The 26,172-nt window shown below is 39.8% G+C and overlaps 1 protein-coding gene across 5 annotated transcripts in view; it reads right to left on the bottom strand.

Moving 5' to 3' along the window:
• KCNAB1 (potassium voltage-gated channel subfamily A regulatory beta subunit 1) overlaps nucleotides 1-26,172 on the bottom strand; it is a gene marked incomplete at both ends in the record, with an annotated part of 422,539 nt that overhangs the window by 243,999 nt on the left and 152,368 nt on the right. For 2 of the 5 annotated variants that reach the window (XM_082654938.1, XM_082654940.1), the window contains one exon: nucleotides 16,753-16,973. The exons of the other annotated variants lie outside the window; for them this stretch is intronic. In XM_082654938.1, the coding sequence (XP_082511064.1) occupies nucleotides 16,753-16,973 (221 nt within the window). Of the gene's footprint in view, nucleotides 1-16,752; nucleotides 16,974-26,172 lie in introns of those variants that run through there. 5 annotated transcript variants of the gene reach the window in all.

Here is a 26,172-nt window from a genome sequence, read left to right as displayed (position 1 = left end):
TTGGCTCTGCACTATGAAACTCAGCTTTCATTTTAATAAAATTCTCTCTTGTCCTAAACAGAAGTGGAAACCATTTAATCATTCTTTTGAGAAATAAGTGTGCTGGTAAGAGGAAATTTTTAACTATATAAATAATTTCTATTCTTGAGAAGGTAGAACAAAAAGAAATAATGAAAATATTTCTAAATAAAAAAAGTTCTCTATTTCCATAAAAATAACTTCTGCCATTCTTAAACCCACATATAGTTGGCCCTTTGTATCTGCAGGTTCTACATGTACAGATTTAACCAACCACAGATCAAAAATATTCCTTAAAAAATTCCAGAAAGTTCTAAAAAGCTTAACTTAAATTTGCCATATGCTGGCAACTATTTACATAGCATTTACATTGTATTATGTATTATATATGATCTAGAGATGATTAAAGTATATAGGAGGAGGTGTGAGGTTATATGCATACACATACTAGGCCATTATATATAGGGGACTTGAGTATCCTGGGATTTTCATATCTGTGGGGGTCCTGGACCCAATCCCCAGTGGATACTGAGGGACACTGTAGTCTCTGCAGGGAGAATCCTGTACACTAATGTCTCTGTAGAAGGAAGCATTTGTCCTCTTCTTTGTCCTTCTTACTTTGGTTGGCTTGTTTCCCATCTTGAAACGGTGCCTGGATTGTCCTCCCTGTCCAACTTGTCCACTTTCCAAAATGTACAAAAAGCAGCAAAGAATCTCAGGCCACAAACTTAGGTGTTTGCAAAATACAGCATGTTAAAATTTTTCTATAAATTCACTTAATTTCAATTCAGGGACCCCCTCCTGCCGAGCTGAGAGAAGATTTAACTTTCAGATGATACTGGCTCTCTTCTTGCTCTCTCCATGCTGCTGAGGTTGGGCCAAGGTCCCAGTCTTACCCTTCCAGGCATCAGGGAATCCCTCCCATCATTGGTCATCTGTCCACTGTCACCCCAGAGACAGCCTTTGTCCCAGACCACACGGTCCTTGACTCTGCTACTTTGATGCCACACAGGTTGCTTCACAGATCTTGGGAGAAGCTGAACCCCTGTCTGGGGACCCAGTCTCTCTGATACCACAGGGCCATTTCCTCTGAGATCCTATCATGTACTTTGGATGCTATTAGGGAGCAAGACTCATGGGCTCATAAACCTTCCACTGAACCTCCGATCCAACAGAATCTCAGCTTAATCTGGGAAATGGCTTTGCTCTCAAACCTGACTCTCTTTAACAGACTTAGGTTTGGGGAAACAGAATCACACTTTCTGCAAATAAGAAAGCGTAAGCTACTTGCTTGAATGGAGAAAAGACAGCAGAGAGATGCGGGGAGAAGCCACATATGTTAACATCTTACAGTGGATACTGAAAGCCCCCATTGCAACCAAACCAGAAGATCCCTTCTCTGTTCCTGCATCTCAGAAGAAAATGTTGTAGCTCACTGTGGCTGGAGTTGTAGCTCAGTGTGGCTGGAGTGGACCTGGACTTGGGGTTTCAAGAGGCCCTGCGACCTGGACCCCTAAGGAATTCAGGCCCTCAAGCTGCTGTAGCCCTTGAGAAAAGGCCAGAGTGACTGGATATGCCATGAGTAGACTCAGCTAGCTTCATCTGCGCATGATGTGTTCAAAATCCACACATTGAAGGAGTTTTGGAATGGGTATCATTTTTTAATTGACCAATATAAACCTGTGAATATTATGTATCAATATAAATAATTTCCCTACAAAGTCTGGTTTGCATGCAGGTATTCTTTTTATGACTTAATCTGTTTACTACCATAAGGACTATAGTTTTATAAACCACCTTGTTTTCATTGTCCCCTTCTTTGTGAAGAATCAAGTGATAACTTGGGAATCACCATCTTATGCAGACTACATTCTTAGCAGAAAACCAACCAAAACAAAGACTCAAGTAGTCCCCACACAATCCTCCCCCCAGGACTCTGCACATAGCTGCACTTTTCTCTTTTGGAGCAACACAGTGCATGGCTGGCGGAGGTTTCTCAAGGAATGTGCATGCTTTAGGACGAATGGTTACAAGCATCCATGATCCCTGTCTTTACTCTGTCATTTTAGTTTTCTTTTTTCAGTTGTAATCCATGCCATTTTGGGAACCACCTTACATTCTTTTCTGGTACAAGGCTGTGTGTAAGTAGATACAACAGAAATAGTAGGGGACAGCAAGGATAGGTCATGCTCTTCAGTAGCCAAGGTCAAAAGCAAACAGGATTCCTGCCTCCAAAAGAGAGAACTCATCATGAATGTGAAGAGGGCAAGTGTGGTAGAGAATGAAGCCTGCAGGGGAAGCCAAGGGAGTTACACTGTAATACAATCCCACAGAAGCCTTAGAAACTGATGAAAACTGGCTCATTAATGCATCCAATTATCCATCCAACAAACTTTTATTGATCATCTGCAAAATGTCAGATACTGTGCTGCAACTGAGGCTCATTAAAATATGAATATTCCAAAAAAAAAGTTTAAAGAAAGATCTATTGCAGTGGTATCACCATATGCCCATAGAGCCTCATTCATTCTTGTCCCCTTGTTTTCAATATTATTGACAATTATAATGGATAACAGTTGGTACTTTACATATATTATCTCATGCAATCTTCCAAGCAACCACATAAGGGATTACGAGGTCCTTCTTACAGATACTGGGGCACAGAGAAATTAAGGAATTTGTTAGTAAGACAAAGATAGGTACAATCCCACTCCTGGGCATATATCTGGACAAAACTATAATTTGAAAAGATACATGCACCCTTATGTTCATAGCAGTACTACTTACAATAGCCAAGACATGGAAACAAATGTCCATTGAAAGATGAATGGATAAAGAAGATGTGGCATATATATGTATATACGTAAATACACACACACACACACACACACACACACACACACACACACACACAATGGAATATTACTCAGCCATAAAAAAGAATGAAACACTGCCATTTGCAGCTACATGGATGGACCTAGAGATTATCATACCAAGCGAAGTAAGTCAGAAAGAGAAGGACAAAGACCACATGTTCTCTCTCTAATGGCACAAATGAACATATCTACAAAACAGAAACAGACTCACAGGTATAGAGAACAGACTTGTGGTTGCAGGTGGGTGGGGATGAGGGTGGGGGAAGGTTGGATTTGGTGTTTGGTACTAGCAGATTCAAACTATTATATATAGGATGGATAAACAACAAGGTCCTATTGTATAGCACAAGGAACTATATTCAATATCCTGTGTAAACCATAATGGAAAATAATATGAAAAAGAATATATATATATATAACTGAATCACTTTGCTATACATCAGAAACTAACATGACATTGTAAATCAGCTATACTTCAATTAAAAAAAAAAGACAAAGCTGGGTAAATGAATATTACAGTACCTCGAGCTACTGGGCATGCTCCTGCAGAGCTATTCACTGCTAGTACTCCACGCTTTGTGTTTGCAACTTAAACACACACACACACACTCACACACACACACACACCTTGCTGGACTAAATGTGTGTGATAAATATTTGCCAAAAGTTCATCTTTAAAATACTTGTTACCTTCTTGAGCTATATATAAATTTACCTACTAAGACCTGAAGATGTCCTATTCTCCCTTTGAGGAAAACTTCTAATAGTTTGAACTGCCAAAAATAAGCATAATGGCTGCTGAACCTTCCATCAGCCTGTGGATTCTGGATCAGCCCTGAGCTCCTGCATATGTGTTCTTTGTACCACTACTCTGCCCTGGTTTTCTGGCCAGAGTAAAGATGAATGGCACCAGGCACCTGGACCATTCCATGGCTCATATCAACAAGGGAAAATAGAACCTTGCCCAGAAATGTCACTTGCTCATGTTGGATTCCTTTTAGTCCTGAATCACGACTGGCATAAACAGATGCTGGTCACCATAAGAAAAAATTGGCTGGAAGCTGTCTGAACTTAGAGTTGAAACCTAAAGCTCAATATTTGGGATTGCACAAGATGTCATTATGTTCTATTTTTGTGCCTGAGTTGCTGTAACTGAAAATGGGCATAACACTACTTGCTAACCCCTTTCAGAGTTCTGCTCAAGGATAAAGATAATACTAATTAAGCTCTTTCAATACCTTGGTTGAATTGTTTACGTGAAGCAATAACATAAAGTAAGATTTTAGTGGCACAGGATGTTACTCAGACATTTTGGTAATTCGTAATTGTCCTTTGTCAAACCCTGTCCCCAAGGTATTTTCATCTCAAAGTAGGTATACATCAGGCTAATATCCTTAGCAAGAGTAACAAACAAGAAAAATTATAAACTAACATTTTATGAATGTCTCTACTTCTAAAACTAATCATTATTAGAAGTCAAATACTTTGATCAATGGTACTGTCACATGATAATATTACTTTCCTGCTAACAAATAAAACTGAAGTACACTTATTAAACTTACCACATTTGCTTCATTAGTGGCCATCAATGACCTGTAATCAAGCAGAATTTATTGGTGGAATAGATATACAGACTTCAACTTGTTTATTTTTCTTTTCTGCTGTCAACATTAACCAATGTTGTCATTGTTGTATATGCATTAGGAAAATATCTTCTCTGAATGAGAATACAGACCCTGTTGGCAATAATTTGGAGGGCATCAAGGATAGGTCTGGTTCCTCCCCTTCCTGCCCTCCATGTACTACTAGAGGGGCTTGGCGTTCACTGGTGGCTGTAAGTACACTGTCATGTCAATATAAAGATGGTGCAACTGAGTTGAAAATGCATGTGGTATTGTCTAGCCCTGTAAGGGATTCTATAGCAATACTTTCCCATTCCTATTATAGAATTACTTCCTCCATTGCATTCTAACCCATGCTTTGCATCCCAGCTCTATAGTTGTTCAGTGTGGCAGTGCAGTCCAAAATCAGCAAGGTCCCAAAGGGCTCATTTCCTCATTTCCCTCTCACTCAAGTATTGTGTCCCTTAAAGGCTCCAGGAAATAATATCTGGCCATGAGTGAAGGAATCATAACCCAAGGTTGAGTTTTAACTCTTGACTCTTCTGATTTCTGAATTCCAAATTAATCTTTTCTAAGTCACTTTGATCTGCAGCCACTAATATTTCTCTCCAAATCTGATACAATCTGGTACTTACTGCTTGCAGGCCAAGAGAAGGTATACAGATTTAAATGATTTGGCATCAAGAGTGTAATTCTTCAAAGCCCAATATTCTAGGCAGTGATAGAGGAGCTTTGGGTCTTAGAAAGGGATGAAGAGAACTAAGAAACAACCAGATACTCCTACTGGTATGTGAGACCAAGCTTCACAGAGGAAAATTGCATGAGAGTTAAAACATTTGAAAATTTGTATCAGAATATGTACAAATTTTATGAATAAGAATAAAAGCATCTTTGTGATTAAAATAAAATGACTGGCCAACCTAATGGCTTCAAGAGAATAATATTTAATAGAAGGATTCAGAAAAAGAATTTCACCTCCCTGCAAGAAACTCCTACTTTCCTCCTCCCCAACACCACCATTAATTGACAACATTAAGGAGGCGGGGACAGTATGAGTTTTATGGAAAGGTTAAGTTCTATTATATGAGGCGCACAGAGCCTCACAGATGCATCACATCAGGATGAAAGAGGCGTTGCCATGGCTCACACACCCCAGGTGCTCAGAAGGAGTAAGATTCCATAGCTCACTGATTACAGTCATGAAATTTGGAAGCGGATATATATTTCTGAAGTCATGGGAATTTTAATTACAGCTTGATCTTTATGGCTATCCATTGACTTTTCTATTATTGTCCACTTCCAAATTTGTACTTAGGTCTTGGGATTTTAAAAAAAAAAGCAAAAAGGAATATTTCTGGCAGATGTTTCATTAAGGGGCCTAAGAAGCAGAGCAGATTCAGGCAATAGCTGCCATTATAGTAATTGTCAAGGTCAAGATAAAACTGTTTAAACTTTTTCACACTGAAGTTACACACTGTAAATACGAATTTTTATTCTGATTCAAACCTAAGCTGTAACCTTACACAGAGAAAATTCCCGTGCCCTGCATTTTCCATTACCTCATTATTCCTTTTGGTATCTTGCCTCACCTGAATGAGTCTTAGATGCTAGAGAAAGTAATGAGGATGTAATGCTTGATCCTTTCGTTTCCTTTACTCTCCCCTCTTTTGCATAACATATTTTCATGATACATGTGGTAAGCTGTATAATGGCCCCTGTAAGATGTTCACACCCTAATCTCTGGAAAGTTGTGAATAATATTACTTTACATGGTAAAGGGGACTTTGCAGATGTGATTAAGTTAAAGATTTTGAGATGGGGTGATTATCCTAGATTATCCGGCTGGAACCAATGTTATATCAGCAGTCCTTATAAGAGGAAGACAGGAGGGTCAAAGTGAGAAAGAGGAGATGTGAGATGTCTCCAGAAGTTGGAGAGATGTGCTTAGAAGATAGAGGAAGGAGCCACAAGCTAAGAAATGCAAGTGGCTTCTGGAAGCTGGAAAAGGCAAGAAAATAATTTCTACCTTGAGGCTTCCAGAAGGAACACAGCCCTACTGACACCTTGATTTTTAGACTTCTGGCTTCCAGAACTGTGAAAGAATACATTTGTGTTGTTTTAAGGCACTAACTTTGTGGTAGTTTGTTGCAGGAGCAATAGGAAACTACTACAGTGTAAAATGCCCAGCTTTTGTTTCCTAAAGATACTTGCCATATCCCCTTCTAAATTACTTCCTGTTTTGATATAGGACCACAGAAAGTCCTGATGAAGCCCTCAGGAAACATCTGGTGGAGTCTGGACTCCTCAGGCAAATATACACTTGCTTCTCTGGTTAAGGAATTATCCTGTGTTTTTATGGACTAAGATATCCAAGCCTCCTGATTTCCAGAAGATTGCTTTTGGAAAAACTGTATTTGAGTGTAACTGAAACCTTAAACTTCTTTGGAAATGAAAGATAAGCCACTATTGAGTGAGAAGTTGTATGTTAACCATGAAGTTCCCAATTCCCACTTTCTATTTGAGTCTCCTTGAGTAGTTTATTTTCTCTTCATCAGAATGGAACAAGTATGCTTTCCATCAAGACGAAAACCCTCTAGAATCAGATGAAGACATCTTCTGAGCATGTCCACTCTTTTCATTAAGTGCAAAAACTCCATAATGCAGAAGTACTTGTTCATATAGAGGTAGAAAATGGAGAAGGAGTGAGTCAAAAGGTCTATTTTCACCAAATGCCTCAGAGGAATTCTTTGCTGATTGAGAGAGAATAGTATTCATTAAAGCCATGCTATTTACTCAACTGATTTTTATAATGAGCTTGTTGCTGTGGTCTCAGGCCAAAGATACTAACAACAAAAACCATATAACATAAAAATCAAGTTTAAAGTGGAAGTTAATTTCAAAGAAATGGAAAAGAGGGTGCTTTAATAGCATATGTTCTTCAGAGAAAAACTCACTTTTCTTATATAAGAGCTCTGTCAAAGCAGATGGGCTTTCCAGTAGATACAAACTCATCATGGAGAACACTGTGCTTGGAATTTCCTGCAGTTAAGTCCCTTCAGGAGCACTGTCTTGGAAGATGTTGATTACCAATACAATAAATATCTTCTGTTAATAAAACTAGCCATGCACAGTTGCCTTTACATTTAAACCTGCTCGATTAAAAAAAAAAACTCTGTAAGAGTGAATCAAAAGGCAAACTAATCATATTACAAGCTGTTAGTTTTTCTACCTGGATATTCAACTGCTATTGAAACCTATAAGCCAGATCTGAACTTTTCATATTTCTTTAACCCAAGAGACTTCAATTGTCACCATTAAAAAGTACAGAGCTGATGATCTCCTAAGAGTTGCTACATATAAGCAGAGTGATCCTCCATTATTCAAATAAATAGGTTAGAATGTTTAAAAATGTTTCAGAGCAATTTTTTCAAAGACTGGCTCAAAATGTTAAAAATGACTTTTTTCTTCTAAAATAGTAAGCATGACCATGGAATGCAGACAAGGGGACAGAGCATGTTTCTGTTCTAAGGCAATCTTGTGATTCTGTACTGAAAAGTCTAGACCTTTTCTTGAAATTTTATCCAGCTCTGGATGACTTAAAAGAGATGTAGTATGTTATAGAGGGTTTAGATGAGAGTCACAATTACAGTTGGGAATAAGAAAATTAAATCTAGGAGGAACCATCATAGATATTAGAAGGTTGAGTCATAATAATGGTTTTCAAGTAGCAGAAGACTTACAAGGCAGGAAATTATGGCTAGCTCATTTTCCTTTCAATTGAGTACAGGCCAAGAAGCTTCCAATGCAGCTTGAAACGAGCTGAGTCAATCGCAAGAAGGAATTTTCTCATGGTGACGTGTTTTTTTTTTTTTACGCTTGGATGGTTTAGCAGCAGAACACTCAGGCCAGGTGAGCAGGTGCTGGTACCAGAATGGGAAGAAATCTCCCTCCCCAAGTGTCAACAGGAGGTTGGGAGCCTCCGGCATACCACTGGGTTCCCCCTCTTGCCTCACTGCTGGGCCCTTGCTTTCTTGCCTCTCAATCTTCTATCATCATTTTCAACCTGATTTTGTTAAGGTCCAGACAACAGACAAGAATTCAAAGAGCCCTCACTTTATTCTTCCTCTGAGGATTTCAGAGCTTAGTAAATGATTCTAATTCTTAGAAAGAAAAGCCAAAATTTTTTTCATGACTGCCGTGAAAGGAGATTACACAGTATTTCTTCAGGGGCCTTTACAAGTAGTTGCTGCACAGCGCAAACTGGAAAAACAGGACAGATTTCTCATGAGGGCTGGACCAGATGGCCTGTGCGAGGGCTCTCAGAGTCCTCCCTAGTTGTCAATTCCAAGAAAAAAAAATCACTGCTGGGCTTCTGTTTTTGTTTCCAATCTGAGTAACTGAAAATCAACCTGCAAGGAGGGTTTTTAAATGTATTTTGATTCTGACTCTCAGGAACAAGTTTTCAAAGTAATCTCTCAAAGCATGGAGGAGAGTGAAGTATGTTCAGTGCTGAATGCCCTAAAGAGCATTTCATATCCAGGGTTGATATGTAGCCCTGTCCGATCATCTGTGCCCATGGGCTTGTAGATTTCTTTCTGACACACCATTTATTTAGAAACTGTGACACCAAGCACACTATCATCTGAAAGTTAATTTATGTCCAGCTTCAGAATATGTACAAGTAGAGAGCTGCCGCGGGGGCACTTTGGGGTCCTCACGACTCGGCAGCAGATGAAGAAAGCGGGTCTGGCTCTCTGAGTGCACAGCAGGGCTTTGCTTCTTCTAGAGATAAAAGCTTGAACCGCAGACTGTGCATTCGTATAGAAAGGAATTGTCCCTTCTAGAAGTGTTTCATGCACTGTGCTTTTTTCCTGTGTTAAAAAATGGGGCATGATCAAGGAGCTGCAGCATAGAAGCTAACAGAGCATAAGGAATCCTGCTCTTGGAGTCAGGACCTGAGTTTGGCCTTGACCCTTTCATCAGCTCCTTGAGTAACTCTAACCAAGGCACTGGTCATTCTGTACAAAGTGATGTGACTGAACTAGATGGAATCTGAAGTTTCCTCAATGCCAACATCCACTGCTAACTCACTTATTTCTAGTGATTACATAGGATTAAAATTTCTGAATATTGAAATGGAAATTTGAAAGACTTTTTTGGCCTTAAATCCTTCAGTCTCCATCACTCTATTTTCTAATTCCGAAAAGAGTGGAAAACTGGTTGTAGAAATATTTGTAAGCATACAGCATGATTAATTTGCAACATCAAATCATTTTTTATTATTTCTGATGACTATTTCTCAGAATGGCTTTGAAATTCTTATAAGGAAAAGTATGAATCAATGCTTGTGAATTCAATTCTCATAAAGTGGTATTCTCTCCAAAAAAAAAAAGTTTTGAAGAATACTCAAAGAAACCAAGAGTCCCATATTTTGATCAGATTCACTGGTACAAAATCTCATCTGTTCATGAATTCATATACTAGTGATAAACTATGCATCTGATGAAATGAATTTAAAAGATCAAAGTGAAACATGAATCTGACTTTCCTTTTTAATGTAATGGGACTTTTTTTCTTCTTCTGTCAGAACATTTCTCAAATTACCACAAGTGCAAATGTTTACAGAAAATTTTTTTAAAAAAAGAATGTCTATAAAATGAGCGCACTTCTAAAGAGGGTCACTGAATGGATTTGGGATTAAGGGCTCCATCTGTAGCAACCCAATTGAAGATCTCAGCTAGAAGACAAGCTGTTTCTGGAAACACTTTGGATAGATTCGTTCACTTGCATGTGTGCACACACATACACATGCACATATCATGCACACACACACTTCCAGAATGGCAGAACTGGAACTACGTTTGCCTAACAACTTCCAGGAGGCTCCCTCCCCTCCTACCATTTTCTCACCATCCCATGGATGCCAGACTTCTGGCTGGTGCTTTGCAGAGGTGGAATAAACTCTATGAGACTGAATCAGCAACTAACTTTCGGGAAGGTTTCTCCACCTCCCATTCTCACCATTTTGCTTTGAGGAAGAGAGGAAAGCCCACACCCATGGGTGTAAGTGAAAATGACAATGGCAATCTTTACCCAAGAAAATGACATTTTAAATAACCAAGCTGCTCTCTTCTCTGGACTAAAATCAGATATTTCTATTTGAAACACAGCCACAGAGCTGGCACTGCTCCCCTTCCTCCTCTTCAGCCCACCTATTTCCTCCCACTTTTCCCCATGCGGAGGCTCGCGAGCAAATTCACACACACACACACACACACTCACTCACACACACACATTCAGTGCCTTTTACGTAATCAGCTAACAAGGTTGATCTTTCACTTCAATTGCTTTGATTCAAAATCTGCCCACCATTCGTGGGAGGTAAAGAATGGTGGATGAGACGTGTGCTTTAATAAAGAGGCTAGGGAAGGAAGAGCCTGGGAAAGGCATCTGGTCTGAGTCTTTTCTACGTAGTCTTGATTCTCTATAGGAAAATACAGAGTGTTATGGAATTCAACATAAATTCTCTTGTTTCAAACTTACAACTCTTAGATTTCTTTTTAACAGCTGCTAGATTAATTCCTTAATAGAACTTTGTAACCAGATACCTTGTTTAAAAATCTGAAATGGTTCTTCCATTGCTGATGCTCACCTTATGTCTTACTGTGTTGCCTTGACCTCCAATGTATCATATCTGACTCCTCTTTGCCTCTACAAGATGCTCTCTCACCACTTCCCTGTATGAACCCTCTGCCCTACTCCATGATTTCTCAGCACAGCAGGCACAGTCTTTGGACAGGCTATTCCCGCTGCTGCAGTCTGTCTGCTCTCCTCCTCCTTTCTGCTCATCTTGGTATTTCTCCTTTCTCAATATTAAGCTTCCCTGATCTTTCTCATGAAACCTCTCCCTGATTCCTACAGCCCCTGGTGAATGATGGCTCCTCAAACTACAGCAACAGTTTTTCTTTGTATCACTTAACATATGCAACCTTTTTGTGTAGATATCTATTCACACTAAACTGTAAACAACCAAGAGAGGAACTACCCAAGAGAGGACTCTTTGTATCCACAGCATTTCACATAGTGTCCCACATATGTAGTCATACATTTTCCAGGCATTTATTGAGTAGCTATTATGTGCCACGTGCCAGGTTAGACTCTGGGGTTACAGAGATGAGCAAAATCCAAACCTCAAGCTGCTACGGACTAATGGGGAAGATATAGATGTAAATGGATAAGAGCAACACTATGCAATCAATAATTTCCATATCAGAAGTAAGAATCTGATGCAGTGGAGGCACTAAAGAACAAGTATTTAATGCTATAAGGGGTGGAGCCAAGGAAGGTTTCACAGAGAAGGTTAGGCTAGAGTTGGGTCTTGGAGGATGCATAGGAGTTTGCCTAATGGTTCAAGTAAGGTAGGAGAATTCCAGGGTAGAAGGACCAGCATGGAAAATGATACAGACACACAAAAAACCAAGAAGGTCCAGTGTACTATAAGGAGTCCTCTCTCAAGTAGGTACTTCTGATAAAACAAGTAGACAGAGATAAAATAAGAACAAAGAGTGGTGACTGTAAAGCATGATGGAAGCTAGACCATGAAGGACTTCAGGTACCATGTTAGGTGTCTGGATTTTATCCCCTGAGCTACAGAATGGCACTGAAGAAATTTGGGAATAACATTGTATCTGAAGTTATCTAAGGATGACAACAACCTGATTGCTCTTCAGTGACTGAATGGTTAAAAAAATTGTGAAACATACATACCATGAGCTACTACTCAGCAAGAAGGAGGAATGAACTATTGATACACACAATTTGGATAAGTCTCAAGAGAGTTATGCAGAATGGAAAAAAGCCAATTCCCAAAATATGATAAACTGTATGATCCCATTTGTATAATGTTCTTGAAACAAATTATAGAGATGGATCAGAGACTAGTTGCTGAGGATTAGGGACTGGGGAGGAGTACGTGGATGTGGCTATAAAGAGGTAGTATGAGGGAGCCTTGTGGTGATGAAGCAATTCTAATGTTTCATTGTGGTGGTAGTCACACAAACTTCTATATGTGGTAAAATTACATAAACATAGAAACATACACACACATGAATACATGTATAACTGGTAAAATCTGAATAAATTCTGTGGATTGTACCAATGTCAGTCTACTAGATTTGATGTTGCGCTATAGTTATACAAGATATTCCCAGTGGAGAAAACATGATTGAGGGTACGCCAAAATTCCTTGTACATTTTGTGTGTGTGTGTGTATTCCTGTGATCTATAATTATTTGAATAAAAAAATTTAATGATGACAAAAGTGGTAAGTGGATTTACTCCAAAAAAAAAAAAAGAGAAGTTTTCTAGTGGAGTTAAAGATTATTGCTCAGTTTCCTTTTTGTAAATAATTCTCTTAAGAATTTCAAAGCATGTTTTATGCAACTATATAAGACAAGGTTATATTGATATAATATAAATATAACAGATAAAATTTTTCTTCATGAAATTGGGTTCATTGATATTCAACTTGTTCTGGAACTAAAGTAACAATTTTAGAATAGGGGAGTAGCTCAGTACAAATGTGCTCAATTCTGAATATCAAAAGCTCTGAGATCATGTCCAACACTAGTAGCTAGATCATTCTAAAAAGTTATTTTAAAAAAACACCCATCAAACAAGCAAAAACAACCAAACAAATCTGGCTTAACCTGTGTTCTGAGTGATTTGGCTTTCTTAGGATAAAAAGTTCACATATGTACTTACATTTATGTGATATCTATCATGTATATATATATCATGTATACATCTATCATATATGGTCGGAGAGTATACAACAAACTCTAACACGGTATGATGAACTCTAATATTAAAAATATATGCAAAACTAAAATAAAGGACCTCTCATGTATTAACAAGGCACAAGTATAAGAAACATAATAGTCCTGTGTTATTTACACACAAGATAGTCCCCAAGATAAATGGTAGGTGGAATCTTGTTCTCTTGCTCTGACAGTGACATTTGAATAGCAGATTGTTCTAGGGGATTTCTTTTTCTCATCATCAGCCTTGAAACAATAGTTAATTTTATGCAAGATTCTTGCACAATGCTGATGTGACGGTAATAGTGGCTTTGAGTATTTTATTCTTGCAGAATTCAGATACTCCATACAAGTGTATATTAATTTTTTCTGAAATCCCAAGTTCATGAGCTCCTGATTAATGGATGGTAATTACAGGCTATGATATGAGAGCTGTGCTTTAAAAATCATAAGGTATTAAATGAGTAGAAGGCATTCTACTCATTTATCAGGGTTATAAGTAGGTCCTCAATGGCCAGGTAGCACTCTACAGCAAGGATGGAACCTGAACAAAGTCCTTGGGATGGCAAATAGGTGGCAAATATGGGCACAATGACTCATGACCCAAGATGCAACCATAATGCTGGAACTGAAACAGAGATGGTAACCTCAAAATGGACAAACAAGTTGGCTGAGCTATGACTATGACCCCCCAAAATAATGACTTTCATAAGAATATCTCATAGTAGATAATTATTATGTATTTATGTGTTTTCTTATTCATGGTCTGTTTTCCCAAGAATGCAAGCCCCAAACACTGTCTGGTTTCTGCACCTTTTTGTACCCAGTTTTAATAGGGTTCCTGATACAAAACAGGTGTTCAGTAAATATTTATTGACTAAATGAATACCTCTTCACTCCACAACACGGTTTTTTGACCATTATTCAGTGGTAGACACTTTTAAAATTCTGACCAAAGCTATGAACCCTCTCCTCAAAAATACACACAGAAAGACTATATTTTTTATTTTCTATAGGATTCATGGATCCCAGATTAAGTTATGCATACGGAAATCATTTTCAAGGATGAGAATATTATTGTAAACACAATTAGCCACTGATTTTAGTTCCTTCAGGCATTCTCCTGATTATTTACCCAAGCCAATTACCTCCCCAACGTGATGGCATTATTTTTTATGTTTTGCTATTTGTTATCATTAATAAATAGTCCCTACATGCACATTATATTTTAGTGACATCAATGTCAAAGAAAAAGATAACTCAGCTCATAAAAATATTTCTGACATTTTTATAAAGTGTATTAGTTAATCTCTCTCCCTCCCACTTCTGTCTTTCTCTCTTTCTTTCTCCAACCCTAAGAAAGTCTTAGTGTACATTTGGTATAACCTCCTAATCTCTTTCCTAAAGGTCACTCTAAGTAGAATTTGAAATTGAAAGAGAAAGGGGTTAAGTCACACTTACACAAACACACAAAGCCACCGGCCTGTCATCAATGGAACAATTCAGAATAAGAGGGGGAGTGGAAACAAGGCACCTTGTCCAGTCACCATAAACAACAAATAATTCAAGTTATCCTGAAGACTGAAGATGGCTAGCTTTTTGTCAGAAAAGAGCTGTCTTTAGTTGTCAGTAATGAAAGATGCCCAAGTGAATCTTACACACTGAGCTTTTGGTAAAGAGAGATAATTACCATCTAATCTGAGCTGAGCTGTATTACCAGAAAAAACTTAATGGAAATCTCCTGCCTTTATAAGACCAAACTCTTCCAATACACTGATCCACAAGCAAGTATGAAACTCTGCCACAAGAAATTAAGGGTGTTACTTTTTATTCCTTCTGGTTTACAAAAAGAAAGCTCAAGGTCTGCTGGAGGCCACAGTTCAAACCACCTCTGTGATCTGCCTTAACCCTGAGTGTCTCATTCCCAGGGGCCCTGCCCGGGAAGGCAGCAGCTCCTCTCCATCTCCATCTGGCCAGCTGAACTGCATGCAGAGCAACGCCATGGCCACGGGGCAGGGGCTGGGTGTGTGCCACAGAAGCAGCAATAGAAAATGCCAATGCATTCGAGATTGCAGTCCTAGTTACCAACCTGTCATGGGGTCCCATTCTCCACCATGGAAATATCAAGAAAAGCAGAGGTTCTCACACTGATAACACTTCAAGGAATTGCCTGGAGTCAGCTGCTTGCATCGTACTGCAGTTGGGGCAAAGAGCTTTAGCTATAATTTTTAGTGGGTCCATCCACCCCATTCATGGTTTTCTTTCTTAATGGCTCAAAAATATACCAAAACAATAGTGCTTGGTGTTTTTCAATGAGATTTCCTGTTAAAGTTTCCTCTTAACTCTGCAAAGTAACTTTTTCAAGGACAACTTTTATAGAAATTGGTTTGAATGCTTATTTCAGAAACCTCACATGGGAAACATAGTCTTAGGTGTGCCTTATTTTAATTGCATTAAGTTCCTTATATCCTAAAACCTGGTTCCTAACAAAGATGAGGAATAGTTAAATATAAATAATGGACAAAGTCATATCTGCAAACCAGAGTCACCAAAGCCTTTGGGAGATGCACCATAAGCTCTTCTCTACATACGCAAAGACCTTTAGAGACTAGAAGCACAGTAGTTTTAAAGAAATAAAGTCAGGGAGACTCAGCACAAAGCAGATACAATAAGGAGGCAGGAGTCACAGAATTGAATAATGGAATTTTCTACTTATCGAATTTCAGTCATTCCCTATTAAAGAGAATATCAACCATTACCAGGAAGATTTCCAACTCTAGAAAGCAACATAGAGGAAGAGGGAGCTTAAAAATGTATGAAGAAACCAGCGGTATTACAACAATTGACTTTTTCTCCATATTTCACAACAAGGTCTGCATTGTATTTCAAGCAGTAATTTAGGTTTAAGTATGTCAGTGTTCAAACTAACTTACCATTATAGGTGTTTCTTCCCTGCAACAAAACTTCCTTAAAAGCTTTCATACCATTTGTTACCTTGGGCTTTCAAAAGATAAATTATACAGTACTAGATAGAAACTATTTTTAATAGTATAATCACAGAAACTACAGTCTATACCATAAAATAGGACAAGCACATTTGCTCTTGAAAAGCTGCCCTGATCTCAATACCAGTTTCCAGCAGCTGTGTTATTCTCTGCAGACTGGAAGTCATATGGCTCCTAAGGTATTCATAACACTTTAAGATATACAAAATGGGCCACAGTTTTTAAATCCTATACATACACAACACAACACAACCACCTTGGGTTTTCCTAAGGAGCTATTTTAAAGACACCTGAGAATTCTAAATTAAGCAGCCCACCAATGAGTAAGTCACTTTTCAAAACCACTGAACTGTCTCCACTGTACCTGTATAGAACACGGAAACCCAGGAGAGAGAGAATCTTACATCCATACCTATATTTCATGCCAGTCTGCTTTGCGGTGGACTCTTTGAGAGAGATGTGATGCTGAGGGGTGAAGGTCCCCAGGCTGCGTGCGATGATAGCGACCGTGCGGAATTTGGCCCGGGCTGCGTTCACCACATTGGGGGCGGTGGAGCTCTGCTTGCTCAGAAGTCGCTCCTCGCCATTCCGACTCTTCAAATTATGCTCTGTGCAGGCTATGGAGACTTGCATTGCTTCCCCGGGCAGTGCACGGTCCCTCTCAGAACCCCGGAACACAAGCAGTCAAGAGAGGTCGAGCAGTTGGGAGGGTCTGCTTGTCTTTTAACCCCTCCTTGCTCCCCCTTCCTCGGGGCCGGGGAGTCCTTGCAGCTGACTTCAGAGCCAGGGAAAGTGGCAGCAGTGACTGCGGTGCAGGACAGAGTCCCAGGCACCGAGAGAAGTAAACAGCTAGCCCTGAAGTTGTCACAGCAGCTGGAGCGCGGATCAGACTGGCAAATCTTCCCGGGCAGTAATCTCGGTTGATTAAACAGCCAAATCCATGTAGTCGGGAGGCTTGGGCAGACGCCTGGAGCTAAGCATTTGTGCTGACTGAACGCAGCCCTGCCAGGAGCCTGTCCGCGGTGCCTGAATGTGGGCTCGCCTCTGGGCGATGGCTCAAATCCACGCAGGCATACCGCAAGATGCGCCGCCAGCACCCTCTGGACCACAGGCAGGATGCTCTACTGGCGCGCTGAGCATCCCAAGAAGCAGCTAATCGCAAGCCGCTCCCTGGGGACCGGTGGTCTCCAGCCACTCCGGCTGTCAGCTCCCTCCCTGCCCCACTCCGGGAGGTCGTGGGGGCTCCTCAAGACCCCTCCCCACTCATTTTCAGGCGGAAGCCTGGGTCATTGTGTCCGCACCAACACGGGTTAGCAGCTGCACGCAGGAGCAGGAAGGTCCCTTTAAAGAGCTCCTCCCCTTTGTGTGCGATGCGAAGGCAAGAATCACTTCCAGCAGACTCTTGCTGTGATAGAATCTGGAGAGCTGCTCTTAAAGGGGGGCTCTGCCCAGGCTCAGACCAAATCCCGCGGCGGCACAACAGTTGGAACCGGGGGAAGGCAGGACGGGGGTGCTCCTGCCACGGAACATGCCAGTGAATGAACACGTGAATACTCTGTGACTGGTTTGTTAAATCACAGCTTGAAATCCCTGTTATTAGCCTTACCAGCGTTTATTTCCCCTTTGCACATTACTTCTTAAGCCAATAACTTTGAAGTTTACTGAAAAGACACAGTGCAGACTTTTCAGAGTCAAGTCACCTAACTCACTGCCAAATCTCTTCTGGCTCCCAAAGGAGGGTGAAGGATGGGCGAGGAGGCAGCAATTTGGCACCACCCAGAAGGGGTCTGCACTAGGTAAGCTGCAGGTCCAAGTCACCATCCAGGAAGGTCCAGGCCAGGTGGCTGGAACTGTGTACACTGCCCGCTGGTCATCTATGACCCATTGGTGAGGACAAGCATTATCCCCAGGGCAAGGGTAGGCAGCAAGACACCTCCTGTCATCTCAGAATGTTCCTGTGAGGCAGGAACACTGCCTGGTTCAGTAGTAGGTGCAAAGCAACTCCTCAGTAAATGTGGTTGAACCAAACTAAGCACCAACTGGCTGATAACAATTTCTCTCTCCATTTGAAATGCACAGAAGTCAGACAGTTTTTTTAATAGATGTACTTACAATAAAATTGTGCCTTCTGCACAATCAGTTCTCTAAACTGGTTTCCAACAGAAACTGCTGTCAAGCAAAAAGGAACTGTGTTTAAATCAACAATATTTATGAGCACCATCTCTGTACTAAGCATTAGAGAGAAATATGGAGAAAAAAATATAGCACTATCCTTCTCCTCAAGGAACTGGCAGCCTGGATGGGAAGGATAAAACAATCAGTCTTAAAGAGGCTAATGAACAATGTCAGAGGTACATTAGTGTTTAAATGAGTGGTACCGACACCAAGTACACTAGAGTTAATAAGCAGGGGAGTGATTACAGGAGGCTAGAGAAAGTTCCTCATTTCCCTACACTTCTACTGAATGCCTGTTAGGTACCTGACTGCTTGTTGCTGGGATACAAAATAGCTTACATGGAGGCTGGACCTCAAAGAGCTCATGGATGCCCAGGCAGCCCTCATAGACTGCGGGACTTTGCCTGGGACATGAATTTAATTAGCTGGAGAGCAGAAGGTCAGTCTTCCCAGAGATTGGCTGGGGTGAGGAGAACACACACTGTGGCTGTGTCAATGTGATAAATATAAATATATATATATATATATATATATATATATATATATATATATATATATATATAGAGAGAGAGAGAGAGAGAGAGAGAGAGAGAGAGAGACAGAGACAGAGAGAGACAGAGAGACAGAGGGAGAGAGATGGCAGTTCTGACCACTTATTCCCAAATTAAGTTGTAGGAATGAAATTTTCAAGTAGAATAGGTACCTGTTTTGAATTCCATTCCAGACATGAATCATAACACCTTTTTTTTTAACATCTTTATTGGAGTATAATTGCTTTACAATGGTGTGTTAGTTTCTGCTTTATAAAAAAGTGAATCAGTTATACATATACATATGTTCCCATATCTCTTCCCTCTTGTGTCACCCTCCCACCCACCCTCCCTATCCCACCCCTCTAGGCGGTCAAAAACCACTGAGCTGATCTACCTGTGCTATGCAGCTGTTTCCCACTAACTATCTATTTTACATTTGGTAGTGTATATATGTCCATGTCACTCTCTCACTTTGTCACAGCTACCCTTCCCCCTCCCCATATCCTCAACTCCATTCTCTAGTAGGTCTGTGTCTTTATTCCCCTCTCACCTCTAGGTTCTTCATGACATTTTTTTTTCTTAGATTCCATATATATGTGTTAGCATACAGTATTTGTTTTTCTCTTTCTGACTTACTTCACTCTGTATGACAGACTCTAGGTCCATCGACCTCACTACAAATAGCTCAATTTCGTTTCTTTTTGTGGCTGAGTAATATTCCATTGTATACATGTGCCACATCTTCTTTATCCATTCATCCGATGATGGACACTTAGGTTGCTGCCATCTCCTGGCTATTGTAAACAGAGTTGCAATGAACATTTTGGTATATGACTCTTTTTGAATTTCGGTTTTCTCAGGGTATATGCCCAGTAGTGGGATTGCTGGGTCATAGGGTAGTTCTATTTGTAGTTTTTTAAGGAATCTCGAAACTGTTCTCCATAGTGGCTGTATCAATTCACATTTGCACCAGCAGTGCAAGAGTGTTCCCTTTTCTCCACACCCTCTCCAGCATTTACTGTTTCTAGATTTTTTGATGATGGCCATTCTGACCAGTGTGAGATGATATCTCATTGTAGTTTTGATTTGCATTTCTCTAATGATTAATGATGTTGAGCATTCTTTCATGTGTTTGTTGGCAATCTGTATATCTTCTTTGGAGAAATGTCTGTTTAGGTCTTCTGCCCATTTTTGGATTGGGTTTTTTTTTGGTATTGAACTGCATGAGCTGCTTGTAAATTTTGGAGATTAATCCTTTGTCAGTTGCTTCATTTGCAAATATTTTCTCCCATTCTGAAGGCTGTCTTTTGGCCTTGTTTATGGTTTCCTTTGCTGTGCAAAAGCTTTCAAGTTTCATTAGGTCTCATTTGTTTATTTTTGTTTTTATTTCCATTTCTCTAGGAGGTGGGTCAAAAAGGATCTTGCTGTCATTTATGTCATAGAGTGCTCTGCCTATGTTTTCCTCTGAGAGTTTGATAGTTTCTGGCCTCACATATAGATCTTTAATCCATTTTGAGCTTATTTTTGTGTATGGTGTTAGGGAGTGTTCTAATCTCATACTTTAACATGTACCTGTCCAGTTTTCCCAGCACCAATTATTGAAGAGGCTGTCTCTTCTCCACTGTATATTCTTGCCTCCTTTATCAAAGATAAGGTGACCATATGTGTGTGGGCTTATCTCTGGGCTTTCTATCCTGTTTCATTGATCTTTCTGTTTTTGTGCCAGTACCATACTGTCTTGATTACTGTAGCTTTGTAGTATAGTCTGAAGTCAGGGAGCCTGATTCCTCCAGCTCCGTTTTTTGTTCTCAAGATTGCTTTTGCTATTCGGGGTCTTTTGTGTTTCCATACAAATTGTGAAATTTTTTATTCTAGTTCTGTGAAAAATGACAGTGGTAGTTTGATAGGGATTGCATTGAATCTGTAGATTGCTTTGGGTAGTAGAGTCATTTTCACAATGTTGATTCTTCCAATCCAAGAACATGGTATATCTCTCCATCTATTTGTATCATCTTTAATTTTTTTCAGCAGTGTCTTATAATTTTCTGCATACAGGTCTTTTGTCTCCTTAGGCAGGTTTATTCCTAGATATTTTATTCTTTTTGTTGCAATGGTAAATGGGAGTGTTTTCTTGATTTCATTTTCAGATTTTTCATCATTAATGTCTAGGAATGCCAGAGATTTATGCACATTAATTTTGTATCCTGCTACTTTACCAAATTCATTGACTAGCTCTAGTAGTTTTCTGGTAGCATCTTTGGGATTCTCTATGTATAGTATCATGTCATCTGCAAACAGTGACAGCTTTACTTCTTCTTTTCCAATTTGGATTCCTTTTATTTCTTTTTCTTCTCTGATTGCTGTGGCTAAAACTTCCAAAAGTATGTTGAATAAGAGTGGTGAGAGTGGGCAACCTTGTCTTGCTCCTGATCTTAGCGGAAATGGTTTCAGTTTCTCACCACTGAGGACGATGTTGGCTGTGGGTTTGTCATATATGGCCTTTATTATGTTGAGGAAAGTTCCCTTTATGCCTACTTTCTGCAGAGTTTTTATCGAAAATGGGTGTTGAATTTTGTCAAAAGCTTTCTCTGCATCTATTGAGATGATCATATGGTTTTTCTCCTTCAATTTGTTGATAAGGTGTATCACATTCATTGATTTGCATATATTGAAGAATCCTTGCATTCCTGTAATAAACCCTACTTGATCATGGTGTATGATCCTTTTAATGTGCCATTGGATTCTGGTTGCTAGTATTTTGTTGAGGATTTTTGAATCTATGTTCATCACTGATATTTGCCTGTAGTTTTCTTTCTTTGTGATATCTTTGTCTGGTGTTGGTATCAGGTTGATGGTGGCCTCATAGAATGAGTTTGGGAGTGTTCCTCCCTGTGCTATATTTTGGAAGAGTTTGAGAAGGATAGGTGTTAGCTCTTCTCTAAATGTTTGATAGAATTCACCTGTAAAGCCATCTGGTCCTGGGCTTTTGTTTGTTGGAAGATTTTTAATCACAGTCTCAATTTCAGTGCTTGTGATTGGTCTGTTCATATTTTCTATTTCTTCCTGGTTCAATTTTGGCAGGTTGTACATTTCTAAGCATTTGTCCATTTCTTCCAGGTTGTCCATTTTATTGGCATAGAGTTGCTTGTAGTAATCTCTCATGATCCTTTGTATTTCTGCAGTGTCAGTTGTTACTTCTCCTTTTTCATTTCTAATTCTACTGATTTGAGTCTTCTCCCTTTTTTTCTTGATGAGTCTGGCTAATGGTTTATCAATTTTGTTTATCTTCTCAAAGAACCAGCTTTTAGTTTTATTGATCTTTGCTATCGTGTCCTTCATTTCTATTTCATTTATTTCTGATCTGATCTTTACGATTTCTTTCCTTCTGCTAACTTTGGGTTTTTTTTGTTCTTCTTTCTTTAATTGCTTTAGGTGCAAGGTTAGGTTGTTTATTCGAGACGTTTCCTGTTTCTTAAGGTAGGATTATATTGCTGTAAACTTCCCTGTTAGAACTGCTTTTGCTGCATCCCATAGGTTTTGGGTCGTCGTGTCTCCATTGTCATTTGTTTCCAGGTATTTTTTGATTTCCTCTTTGATTTGTTCAGTGATCATTTCGTTATTAAGTAGTGTATTGTTTAGCCTCCATGTGTTTGTATTTTTTACAGATCTTTTCCCGCAATTGATATCTAGTCTCATAGCACTGTGGTCGGAAAAGATACTTGATACAATTTCAATTTTCTTAAATTTACCAAGCCTTGATTTGTGACCCAAGATATGATCTATCCTGGAGAATGTTCCATGAGCACTTGAGAAAAATGTGTATTCTGTTTTTTTTGGATGGAATGTCCTATAAACATGAATTAAGTCCATCTTGTTTAATGTATCATTCAAAGCTTGTATTTCCTTATTTATTTTCATTTTGGATGATCTGTCCATTGGTTAAAGTGGGGTATTAAAGTCCCCTACTATGAATGTATTACTGTCAATTTCCCCTTTTATGGCTGTTAGTATTTGCCTTATGTACTGAGGTGCTCCTATGTTGGGTACATAAATATTTACAATTGTTATATCTTCTTCTTGGATCGATCCCTTGATCATTATGTAGTGTCCTTCTTTGTCTCTTCTAATAGTCTTTATTTTAAAGTCTATTTTGTCTGATATGAGAATTGCTACTCCAGCTTTCTTTTGGTTTCCATTTGCATGGAATATCTTTTTCCATCCCCTCACTTTCATTCTGTATGTGTCTCTAGGTCTGAAGTGGGTCTCTTGTAGACAGCATATATACGGGTCTTGTTTTTCTATCCATTCAGTCATCTAAGTCTTTTGGTAGGAGCATTTAATACACTTACATTTAAGGTAATTATCGATATGTATGTTCCTATTCCCATTTTCTCAATTGTTTTGGGTTTGTTATTGTAGGTCTTTTCCTTCTCTTGTGTTTCTTGCCTAGAGAATCATAACATAACCTGCAGTTGAGGTTTAAATTACATTGTGGAATTTCATCCTCTACCTTCCATGCTCTTCCTACTCCTTATTTTAAAAAATAAATATACTGCCTACTGTTCAGTGGTTAGAAAGTAACTTCAGGATGGGGTGAGGGTTGTAGAAAGGGACAAATGAACCTAGGCTTCCTTTTTTACCCTCAACTCCAAGGAAGTAGTTCCTGAAGCAAAGCTTTTTTCCCTGGAATAAACAACAGTGGGCAGAGAGGAAGCAGATCATTAGAAGTTGTTTTTTTTTTTTCATGCTAAACTGGCTCATCGGGGATGGTCAATATGAATCAGCAAAACAGTCAAAGTGAAAAGAGGAAGAAGTGGGAGGAATCAGAATGAACAGCTCAGAAGTGGGGTGGGGGTGGGGATAAAGCATCCTGGGAAGCAAGACGGAGCATAGTGATTACCATAGGGCCAGAGGGGTCAAGAGCCAGTGGCTCTGGCTTAGGCACTGACTGAGGGGGAGGAGGTGTGGGAAGGCAGCTAAGGGGTGAGGTATGAGAGCTCCCAGTTCTACAGGGAGGAGGGAGAGTTTCAGGGTGTGTGAGGTCTGCACACAGTTAACTGAGTGGCTTTCAGGTTTGCCAGGAACTAGCAGAGCAACACCTGAAAGCATATCCAAGACCAGAACAGGGCCTAGGTTATCAGAATAAAACATGCAAGGCAGAGCACTTCTGAGTCACCTACTCAGCCCCAACAGGACCAAGCAAGGCACCTTGTTTAGAGCAGGCCCTCACTCTATAAATAATTTAGAGAGGGAGATAAGGAAGCTTAGGGGGGAAAGAGGGAAGCAGGGAGGAAGGAAGAGGTATGGGATGATGCCAAAATCTTGGATAAACTTGAATCCTTTAAAAAAAAAAAAAAAAGAAAGAAAGAAAAAGAAAACCCTGCACTTTCTAGTTTTGCACAGGCTGCTCACTTGAAAGGTACCAATAACTGCCCCACATTCATGTCTGCACCTCTTGTGTATAGACAAGTATCCACCTTTAGTACATGCCTCAAAGAGAATCAAAGGACTGAGGCCAGAGGAATGCTCACAGTGCCTCCTTCTGGCTGCCCACAGTGAGCCTTTCCAGATCTGACCCTACATGGGCTTTCTGACAGCAAGCCAGCAGCTTGGTGACATACCCCAGCTGTGCTCACCCTTCGCAGCATCAATGGAGCAGTAGGTCTCAGGGGTCCAGAAATTAGATAATGGTTGCTGTGAGAATGCTCATTCCTCCTAAGTTTGTGCTAACAGGTCACATCCCAATTAAGTTGGGAAAATTAAATTTCAAATATGTATCTTTCCATTGTCACACAATAGGATTTGGAGGATTCTCACTATTATTATTTCAGGTTCAAATAAGACACACAAATGATACAAATATAGATGTAGATATAGATACAGATGTAGCTATTGCTATGAATAGAATTGGGCCCTCCCCAAATTCATATGTTGAAGTCCTAACCCCCTAAGTATCTCAGAATGTGACTCTATTAGAGAGTTTCTTTAAAGAAGTAATTGAGGTAAAATGAGGTCATTACAGTGGGCCCTAATCCAACATGGCTGATGGCCTTATAAGAAAAGGAGACTAAGACACTCACAGAGGGAAGATCATGTGAAGACACAGAGAGAAGGAAGCCATCAGCAAACCAAGGAGAGAGGCCTCAGAAGAAATCAACCCTGCTGACACCTTGATCTTGGACTTCTAGCCTCTAGAATTGTGAAAAAAAAATAGATTTCTGTTGTTTCAGCCACCCAATGTATGGTATTTTCTTACAGCAGTCCTAACAAACTAATACAGCTATAAATATTGTTTTTATTTTAATTCTTATACTATTGGTCAAGAGAAACTATTGGAATTCTCCAAAGAAATGCTCCTGAAAGTCATTATGAGGCCATGATGGATACCATTATCATGCCACTCTACACATCCTAAGCAAATATTACAAATGTGCTCCAAAGAAGAGTTCCAAATACAACCCATTTATTCCTTTCCACCAAGTCATGAAGCCTCTACAGGGTGACTCTTGATACAAGAGGTAGTGGTTTTCAAGACACTTCTAGTACTTGTTCTTAATGATCTCCTTATTCTGCCAGTTCACCCTTTTACGAGCTTGCTTTATCCTGGGCATCCAGAATTGGCAACCTCAGAAATGTCATGAGGCAATGGAGATAGGCCTGCACTGGCGGGCCTAGGCCTTGCTGTAAACCCGGCTCTGTCACTTTGCCTGTGACCTTGGGTGTTATTATCATTCCATATGCCTCTGTTCTTTCACCTGAAACAGGAGAGGGATACGTATTTATTTCCAAGATCTTCTTTTGTGCTATAAGATTCCCTGAGGTGCTTTTACAGAGAGATGCGGAGGTTGCAAGATTACAAAGAGTTATCACTTATTCTGCAGTTGTGCCTGGGTCTCAGCTGGTCTCTATTCATTACCTGATATTTGGGATTCTATGGCATTTATGTCAAAGGGTCACTGGGTCATGGTGACAGAGCTGGTTAGGAAGAGACCCAGGCTGGTTAATGTGCACCCTGTCTTCTCATGCTCGTCCATAGAGTCTTTATGGTAACACGGGAGGACTCTAGGGTGTGGGCTCAGTTGGAGCTGGGTGTGAATCCCAGCTCTGCTCTGCCTCTTCTTCCC

Source organism: Grampus griseus (genome assembly GCF_964374135.1).
Source record: "Grampus griseus genome assembly, chromosome: 5".
Classification (NCBI taxonomy): domain Eukaryota; kingdom Metazoa; phylum Chordata; class Mammalia; order Artiodactyla; family Delphinidae; genus Grampus; species Grampus griseus.
This window is presented reverse-complemented; position numbering and strand designations above follow the sequence as displayed.